At 32.0% G+C, this 10,609-nt stretch overlaps 1 protein-coding gene across 3 annotated transcripts; it reads right to left on the bottom strand.

The window, feature by feature from the left end:
- Positions 1 to 1,470: 1,470 nt before the first annotated feature.
- LOC127833284 (uncharacterized) lies at positions 1,471 to 10,154 on the bottom strand. Of its 3 annotated transcripts, none has more exons than XM_052358458.1 (6): positions 9,735 to 10,154; positions 5,929 to 6,240; positions 5,575 to 5,607; positions 5,173 to 5,205; positions 2,381 to 2,468; positions 1,471 to 1,614 (listed from the first exon to the last, which is right to left on the bottom strand). In XM_052358458.1, exons 2-6 carry the CDS (start codon positions 6,185 to 6,187, stop codon positions 1,596 to 1,598), a joined length of 432 nt encoding a protein of 143 aa, XP_052214418.1. In that variant the 5' UTR covers positions 6,188 to 6,240; positions 9,735 to 10,154; the 3' UTR covers positions 1,471 to 1,595. The 3 variants fall into 3 exon arrangements, with proteins under 3 accessions (XP_052214418.1, XP_052214415.1, XP_052214417.1); XM_052358455.1 differs by lacking the exon at positions 9,735 to 10,154 and adding an exon at positions 8,029 to 8,284; XM_052358457.1 differs by lacking the exons at positions 5,173 to 5,205; positions 9,735 to 10,154 and adding an exon at positions 8,029 to 8,284.
- Between the last annotated feature and the right edge of the window lie 455 nt (positions 10,155 to 10,609).

Raw genomic sequence — 10,609 nt, 5'->3', positions numbered from 1 at the left:
TTATGAATAAAACAACGTAGATAACTAATTGAATGGTCAATATGATACATCAATATGTAATTCTGTCGTCTTTACAAAACAAAAATTCAAATACAGCGCGTGATATTTTCTCGATTTGCCGCAAATAATTATCACACCAAGCATAAGTTTTTTTTTATTATGTGACTTCACAAAAATGCCAACAAAATTTGCTTGTATGAGCCGATTTTAATACTTCATTTACCCTTCAACTCCAAAGTGTTGAAAAATGTCATTTTGGCACATGTTTACACGATGGAGCATAAATGAAAATGAATTTGTGATACACGTTAATTTGCAAGTTTAATTAGTTTGCATACACACGTATTAAGGATAAATGCTGTGGTAAAAGTTAAATTAAACAACAACCACTCGTTGGCTTTAATAATTTATTCTAACGACATACCGTGGCTGCAAATATGACTGCAGCTATAAAAGAATCCTGACAACGTATCGGTATGTTGGGGTCTCTGAGAAGGGAACTGTTTAGGTCTCAAGCTTGTTATTTCATCTTATCCGACTTCTTCATGACAATTGAGACCCATCCTGGGGTATCTGCTCTAACGAACAAAACGCTGAAGCTGCTAAAAACAGATGCAGCCATAATATATACCGTTGCCACTAAATTTTGTAATATTACTTCTCCATCAAATGGTATTAAATGTCAATCAAAATACTTTTAACAACAAGGCTGAAATACAGACTAAAACTCTTGTTTCAATTGCACACACACGTTCTATAGAACAGTTCTCACATTTCATTCCACATCACCCACAAAACCACATAGCCTTCTTCATAAACGTCGAATAAGTATCACTCATTCAGATAAGAACTGCAATATATCGTTTTTTATGTCTTCCAACAGCTACAAGCGAATTGAATTGCATTTCGCCGGAATGGCAACAATTTCTCTCGTTGTCTCTGTGAAAACTTCTCTTAGCAACAATTTAAACAACAAGTCTGAATTATAAAATATTGGTACAAGAGCTGGTAAAATCCTTTACGCAAGATTATGCTTTGCGTACAGTTCCTTTAATATCGACGTATTCTGGAAATCACTTATGGACAGTCCTCAGCATTGCATCGTCAGCAAACAGTCTTATGTCTCAGTAATTTGCACATTATTGTCAACATCAGTATATAGGTGCAAATTCACAAACAGGCAATATTAAACCTGGGAGAAATTGTTTGCTCAGATGATGTGTTTGTAAAAGGTTGGTAGTTTAAAGTTTAGTTTTTATAAATGCAATTCCAAGCAACAATAAGAATTCTAACAATTCTAAAATTCTTAGCAACTCCCGGCTTTGTGGTTTCGGAAATGAGTTTGAATAAAAATTGCTGAATGAGCTTGTAATACATATAATATTGTTAACTGGGTTGTGACAAGTTTCGTACGGCAAAAGTAGTCTCGTGGTGTTTTTACAAATAACCCAAAACAAAACTAAGAAAAAATAACGTTTATTTTTTGTATTATTGTATGCATGAACGAAGATGAACGCTTGTCAAACGTTTCATTCTGCAAAGTGGTTTTGCACTAATAAATTCCTTCATGTTATTATTTGGTTAGCGTTGCCTGGTTAACATATGTACCCTTTTCTGAAATGAAAACAAAATTAACAGGTGAACAAGTCGATTATATGACGGGGTGTTTGATATTTATGCACATGTACTGTTAAATAGAATAGTTTAAATGTTAATTTATACGGAATATTACACTAGTTAATTGTTCCATGTGTTTGTATCAGTCGAGTTGCTTGGACGATGACGTATCTCACGAGAGGCGGAGCCTCGAGTGTGATACCATATAGCGCAAGCCACGAGACTGATACAAACACTTGTAACAATTGACTTGCGTAATATTCCTTTTATTATATAAAACCTTGAATCATTAAAGTTAAAAAAATGAGTTAAAGCGTTCATAATTAACCAAGAATGCTCTAATAAATTTCTGAATTCAAAGTGACTTCATTAAAATTAGTCCGGCTAGTATGGTAATAAGGAATAGGAAAACTAGCGAGTAGCACAATACGGGAATTATTACTGTGCAGTTGTATTTAACCGATTGATACAACTTGTATTTTGGGGGAACATAAAGCAAGTATAAAAATAAAATATAAAACATAAAAACATTTTTTACGCTAATGTTTGAGAGGGAAACCTTCTTTATTTATTGAAATTTTTATTGAATTGCATCAACCATGTTGATGTTATTTTCCATGTGACATGTATTTAAAATGAAATAAATATGGTGCTGCAATTGTCATATATGAACACTAAAAAGAGTTAATACGCAGCATATAAGTGCACCACATGTTTATTCCAAACTATTCAAAAACTGGGGATGATTTCGAAATAAATTTACCTTTTTAAACATATTAATAATACAACAACCACAAGCGCAATCACAACGATTGGTACAGCGATGGCGGCTTTTTGTCCGGCGTTCAGACCTACATAAGGAAAATATATATAAGTTTTGTATCTGGGTATTAATAACTTGAACGTAAAGTATTAATGGACATTTTATCTGGAGAGCAATAACTTGTAAATAAATTCAAATTTTGATTTAGCCAGCATTAACATTTAACTATTGTATTTTAATGAATGAACTCTTGATCTGGCCTGCAATAACTTGTGCGTAAAGTATGTATGAACATTTGATCTGGACAGCAATAACTTGATTAAAAAAGTGTGAAAAGTGCGTATTAATATAGACAGCTGTAACTTAATTGTAAAAGGTGTATGAACTGTTGATCTCGGCAGCAATAACGTGTGTGTAAATTGTGTATGCACTGTTTACATATTGGTTATAATGAAACTTGAACAGACATTGTATCGCATGCCTCTGGTGCATTGTTGTCGAAAGGGTACAGTAAGAATTTGCGATTGAATATTTAATCTCAGATCACTATTTCATTAAAGAATGACACAATCCTCATACCTTGACAATATTCGCGCGAAGATAATTCGTATGTAAACGTTTTATGTGAATTGCATGCAAAATGTACGATGAGTTGCACCCAACATTTGTTAAATGATATTTTAACCAAAGGTCGTTAACACTTTAATAAACCTTCAAATCCCTTACAACACGCGCTGTAACGATTTAAAGTATCGCTATTGATACCAACGGAAAATAATGTTTCAGGCTGTCCCCAAATAGCGATGAAATATATGTGTTATTACCTTTTGTTATACAGCTTAAAATAAATATAATAAAGGAACAACAAGAACAACAAAAACAGCACAAATACTCACTTTATTAATTGCTTTTAGCATTTACCGGTAATTAAATTTCACCTCGTTCTGCGCAGAATTTAAGTTTGATAGATAGTGTTTGTTGATGACGTAAAAAGTCATTTCCACTCTTACGGAAGTCAATATTTGTTTTGTTATCACAAACAAATTCACAGTAACTTGTGATCACAAAACATAAGATAATTACTAGTTGTTAATCAGCCTTACGTACTCAATGCCGGCACAATAACGTACACACGGGTCTTACTTACATTATAACGCAGTGATGTTATCTATGTATAGTATGGGTATAGCCATTGAACGTCTAGAGCAATATTTAGAGATAGAATGTGTACATTGATGGCTGTAGGTTATAAGTTACTAAACCGCGTTAACTTAAATGAGAAAATATTAATTTAAAATTTGGTCGATGTGTATTTTTATATTTTCACCAAATTACCAAACATGTGTTTCATACGTTTATAGAGTATGACCCATATGAACTACATATGTATCGTGACATGGTATTTTCAATATGTTGTAAAACACCGACGTGGTTGTCGTAAATAACAATAGAAACAGTTTTTACCATCGGTATTTAACATGTTTTGAGAGCATTTTTGACTTTATTTGCGTTTGACACGCAAACGAGAACAAATTTTCATTAAAAATCTATTTTCTGAACTGAATTGGCGAATTAAAAAAAAGGGTTTTTGGTAAGCGATGGCTACATGTAACGAAAATGTACAGTTTTGTTGATGGAAAAATGGAATGCACAAACTTTGTACTGGATATTAACAAAATCCGATCAAAATTATAATCCTCGGACGCTTCTGGTAAAGTTTTAGTTCTCATTTGTTTAGTTCTGGTTTTCGATTGATCTATTTTTATCATCACGAGAGGATGATAGAGCAGCAGCGGGTAAAATTGTTATGGGATAGTGCACATGTATTCCGTTATATTAACAAATGATCTCGAGAGGTAAAATAACACAACATGTTAACTGATTGGTCGGACAAAGTTGTGAAAAGTACAAAAATACTGACTTCGACTGTATGCAGTATTGAAAGTATTGTATTTGGAATTCAGGCACCAAAACTATGCTATGATTTGCAATTGAAATACACACCTTTAATTCAAAAACAAAATCTTTGATAGACAAGCCGCAAATATTAAAGTATTTTGATCGAAAAGCGTGTTTTTATAAGGATAATAATTACTCTGCTTGTTGGAATGTGAATGACTTTCTCACGCTTTACGACGAAAGTATATTGTAAATCGTGGGTGAACGGTTACTTCGAATCAGCTTAGTGTGTGCCATTACTTTTTATGTACTAACTTATATCAAGCATGTATTATTTTCATGTATAACATAGGTAGTCAATGTTCCAAATTCATAAATTTTCGCAATCAAGCTGGATTTAAAGTGTTTTTAGTAAGTTACGTCGAAAAACCAACGATCTGACATTCTTCCATAATCCGTTTTGAAAATAATACTTAAAGTGTGTGCACTTATTTTAATCATGCCAATTGTTCTTAGATCGGCCCACTAGAGCAATTTTAAACAAATTATGCACAATATGCATGCAGGTGTTAATAAAAAGCATCGCAATTTTTGGTAAGTGGTTTAATAATAATAATACTTTTTCAGTATTATTGGAAGGCGATGAGCTGCGTTATGCTCCTTTAATATTGACGTTTGTGTTTCTAAAATATATATCACATTTTATACTAAAACGTCTTGAAAACATTGTATTTATCTCTCACGGCTTTAAACATTGTGAGATAATATTATGCGACAAAAGTAGTATATACTTATTTATTACCTAGATTATTGAACACACATTATAAAAGGTATTTGTACATATTAAGTTTCAAATAACAATTGTTGCATTGAAGATAAAGACTATAGTTTACCTGACGAAGGGGCTGATGTCAATGTTGTTGTTTCTGAAGAAAATTAGAATAATAAACATCTTTTAAAATAATGCTTATCATAGATGGTTGTAGCTTTCAAATATGTATTTACAAACATTGACCATACCATCAGTAAACTTTGAAAGTTTATGCTCCTTTTATATTGACGTATGCGTTTTCTAAAAATTATCATATTTTTTCGTATACTAAAACGTCTTGAAAACGTTAAGAAAAACAATATTATTTATTTCTCATAGTTTTGAACATTGTGAGGTAATATTATGCGACAAAAGAAGTATATACTTATTTTTTGCCTAGATTATTGAAAATACATTATAAATGATATTTTTACATACGTTTAAAATAACAATTTTTGCGTTGAAGATAAAGACTATAGTTTACCTGACGAAGCGGCTGATGTCAACGTTGTTGTTTCTGAAGAAAATTAAAATAATAAACATCTTTTTAAATAATGCTTATCATAGATGGTTGTAGCTTTCAAACATGTATGTATAAACATTGACCATACCATCAGTAAACTTATAAATTATCTAAAGCATCAGCGCAACTTAATATCAAGGCAGATTCAACGTGTGTGCATTTATGCTACTACTAATAATAATAAGCTTTGTAAAACCCCTGGAACAGAAGACAATGTAAACAATAATAACTAAATAGTTAAAATCCCTAACACTCAAGCACTAAAGAAAACTGATTTAGAATTAAACATTACGACTTCTTTTCGTACAGTCATACCTGTAGTTAAGCAGATAGTTTTCCTATCTCGTTCATTTTCCTTGACGCAGCTATAATTGCCTGACAGCGTTTGTTTGTAAGAAAATATGATGATCGTAACCGACGTCATATCATCAGACGAAATGTTGTAAATGTTCGCGCTTGCTTCTTCTTTGGAGCAAGATACTAGATGTAGCGCTACGCACCGTGCTATGAATTGCTGGTCTTTGTAACAATATACAATTTTTTGTGTTTCCTCGACATCCCATAAATAATTCATGATTAAGTGCACATTTTCTTGGTCGATTCTTGCAGTTTGTGGATTGCACGCAACTAAAATATAAAGTTCAGGCCTCGTATTCACAAAGCATTTTGCAATCGAAAATCGATTTTGACTGACATCGATTTTCATTTTTGCCTATCAACTACAATGGTAAGCCGTTTTCAATGACGATTGTCGATTTTCGATTGCAAAAACTGTTTTGTGAACACGGGCCCAGATATAACAATATAGATGGAGTTCTGGATTGAATAGAAATGTTTTGCTTTCAATTGCTATGCGTAATATTATTTCGGCATAATTTTCTACTGTCAATGTTGAGCAGTTTTTATAGTGGACCAGGGCATGCTAGACATTTCGCGCGATTTGTTTACTATGTATTGTTAGAGATAAATATTAAAATTATTGATAAACTACGCATTGAGTGTACATCTGCTAAAATTCAACTAAGGTTCATTTGTATATAAACTGTATGGATACTATTGAATCCGAATTTGATATAATTTTCATAATTGTTCAAATACACAATGAAACAAACACATTTTCAAGCAAATGTGTTATTTGGTTCGAGTTCAACAAAATGTGATATTGTTTTTGTTTACGATTGATATTTTCTCTGTATTCATATTGCTTACGCTTGATAATTTCGTTTCGAAATCATGTCATATATACCATGCTTAAAATTTCAATATATATATATATATATATATATATATATATATATATATATATATATATATATATATATATATATATATATATATATATATATAATACGGATTTGTTGGTCGCTATGAAAAGGTTATTGACTTGCTGTTTAAATATATCATGAATACATTTAAAAACATATTGATTACAGCATTTGCGTTTTGGTTAAATGATTTTTATGTTATTTAACTTTCATATTTCTTCCCCAATGTGTGTTGTTCAAATCAAGATCCGCCCTGCGACTGGGAGGTAACGTGTTCGCTCCCCTCTGCGGGAGCGTTCTTTAAATCTCCTCAAAATACATTAAGTACCGGTTTTGGACTCCAGAGCGTTTCAATAAGCCTTTCTTTGTCTTTCGATGTAAATGAGTTTAATAAATAGATCTCCATGTTGACATTTCAAGTAAGGGGTCGGCTAATTCAAAAATAATAACATTGTCGTCAATTCAAAAGACATATGCTAGTATGTGAATGAACAACATGACGTGAGAGAAGTAAACCAAAATCTAGTTGATGTTAAGCCGTTAATCAATAAAGCGTCCCCGGCAAGTGTATATGGAGTATTTTGACAACGCGTTTAAAATTGCACAACGTTTAAACCACTATATTAGAAATAAACCGATGCGCGCTTATAGTTTAATCCCGGTAAACATGCATATGTATCGTTCATTTTGTATTTCATTATTATTTACTTATTACTGAATGTTCAGATTTACACGGAAATACACGTGTTTCAATAAATACGGACCAATGTAAACACGTTGTTTAAGAAAATACAATGTCTCAATGATATAGAGTCAGATGTCTAATATAACCACTGTCTTATTATTATGTATTATGGTATCAAGCTGTAAATTGCCATTTTTCCAAACAACTTCAATCATGATGAAAAAACTGTAATTCCCTAATTACAAGACATAAACAGAATATATATTATTTAGATTTCTTGCATTAGATACAGTTATTAAGTCGTATTGCCATTTTGAAATCGAAAGCGAAAGAACAAAATGTGTGTAATTAAATATGCTAAAATATTCAAACAAACCTTACAATAAAAACACATTATCATGGAATTCCCTCATTTGATATGAAATTAACTTTTATTATGAAACGCAGTAAAAAATATTTGCATACCTGTCGCGTTTACCCATTTGACAAACATAATAAATACTGCTGATAAAAACCAGCCAAAAATTATTTCCTTCATGTCAAATAATATTTTTAATTCAGCAGTTTTAACTACTCAATATATTTTACAGATAGTAAACCTCAAGCAATTATATTATTGAGCAATTTAACGAAACATCATGAGTAACAATGCCATATTATATCCAAACTATGAATATCGATTGTCAGTCGATACCGCTTTCATAGGGCTGGTTCTATCTCTACTGCGGTTAAGATTATTTCAAGGCCACGACTGTTGTATGAATTTACTCTAAAATTATCATACTCTATACGATATCAGTGTTTATATCAGCGCATACTTGATTTTATTGACTGTTCGCTACATTCCACCGTCTTTTCTTAGTTAGCAGTTTAATACATATAGCCGCTAGTACTTGGATTCTCGGTTTTCATTCTCTTTCTCTCGGAGATTGGGTCAGGCCACGTGTGACGTCACACATTTTAAAATTTTGTATTTCTTATTGATTATTTTTTAAAGACATTATAGCTATAGAAATATTTATCAAAACAGTTGCGAAACATTTGATTAGTTTTATGTAAAAATAGCATGAAATGCGTATCTCTTGAATGTGTTGCTCACGCATCCACTTGCTAGGAGCGATAGAATGCTGTTTCATGTTAGGCCTTGCTTCCTTTATGCCGGAAGTATTATTATTTCTATGTTATGGCTTATATAATTGTCAAGTTTACTTTTATGCAGTTTTCGTTCGTTGTCAAATCAAATCTAAAAGGAGTTACTGCTTCAATGAATAACTATGACGACTGTTAACAATTAACCTCAACTCAACCCTCCTGCCATCAATCATAGTCGTGATCATTAAAAAATCTTAATCGTACACTTTGCAACTCTCGCAACGCGAGCAGTTATCGAAATCACATTTAGCTGTCAGAAAGTATTGGTTTTATCTGCTTCAAGTATTGAGTTGAATCTAAAGTCGAATTTTGTCTATAAACCTCTAAACCAATATGCGCATTTTAAAATATAAATAATCAACCGGTTTAAATCGATAGTTAAAAGATTAATGGCTAACTTTAAGTGAGGGCTCTGTATAAGCGTTTTACAGAGAGCGTCTACTTGTGTGTTATAGATGTATTTATCACAGATTTTAAAAAATCCATGATAATATGTTTTAAATTAATTCACACACTCTTTGAACAGTTTTAACAGACAGAACAGAACAGTCTATTTTGCTTAAGCATATTACAGCTAATCGTGATATTTCAAAATAATTAATCGTACCCATTTCTTAGGAATACATACTCGGACGTAAACATAGCAATGATATCAAAACGATGTATATTTATTAATATTGAAAATGTATTTAGCAAATAAATATTATTGCATGGTGTCATTTTTGTTCAGAGCGAGTCCGATTTATCATCAAAATTGTAAGTGTCAACATATAAGCATTATATTTAAATTTAAATGTTAGTTATTATTAGTCACGGTTTTGGTTACAACCATGATCATTTACTATTATACTTAAAATCCTTTCATCAAACCACCGATCATGCATCACATTATAGCGTTTATGATAACACATTAATTCTTAAGCCATCACACAAAGACATTCTATTATAAATTAGTTCAACAAATATATTAACATTGTTAAAATGAAATATTAACAAATTATTTAATAAAACATGTTTACCCTGCGAGTTCCCAATGCTGAATGACAAACACTGAGCACTGTTTAACCATGAACAAATATCCTCGTGCTTCTACAGTGCCTTTAGCGGCAAATTCATGCTAATGGGAAAATAATGTTCGTATATCTTCCTTACATCCCACATTTTCCTATTTAGCAAACAAACACAAACTCAGTTGTTTGGTACTAGCCGACGGGACACGCATACCAGCTGAATAAGAAGAACGGGCCACAAAACACAACAAACTTGTCAAACAGTACAATATTAAAAGATTTAGACACCCTCCACCGAATACTTATTATAACCATTTTCGCGAACTCACTGGACCATCGTCCGTGACGCTTAAACAAACGGTCAGGAATTCCCAAGTTAGCAACCTCCGTGGCTCCATCCGATCTCAGTGATTGTAAGCCTTAACATTTGCATCACTCACAAAAGTTTCGATTGCGTCGATTAGAAGTTTTATGTATAAATTGTTGTATGGTAAATGCTTGTTACATTGCCTTATATTGAAAGCGTCTTTTGTTGTTGTCAGTTGAGAGAAGACAAAACAAGTTTTATCACTTTGTATATCAGCCAAACACAAAATATATTTCAAGATTAACTACTGGGCACAACGCAGTGCAGTTCTAGCTATAGGCACCCATGCTCCATCCTAATACTTGTCGGTCTCGGATGACTGAATAAAAATACTGATATATGTTGGGTACATAATTATATCACATTTTCTTAAATTCAAAAGCTTATTACTTATTTGAAATGCAGCATAGGAAAAAAACAGTGCAGAAATTGTCCATTGATTAAACGCATTAGTTAATTTATACAAACAGTGAACAACTGTTTCAAGTACAGATACAGAAATTGGTTCTTTTATTTT

This window comes from Dreissena polymorpha, chromosome 6, assembly GCF_020536995.1.
Source record: "Dreissena polymorpha isolate Duluth1 chromosome 6, UMN_Dpol_1.0, whole genome shotgun sequence".
Classification (NCBI taxonomy): Eukaryota; Metazoa; Mollusca; class Bivalvia; order Myida; family Dreissenidae; genus Dreissena; species Dreissena polymorpha.
This window is presented reverse-complemented; position numbering and strand designations above follow the sequence as displayed.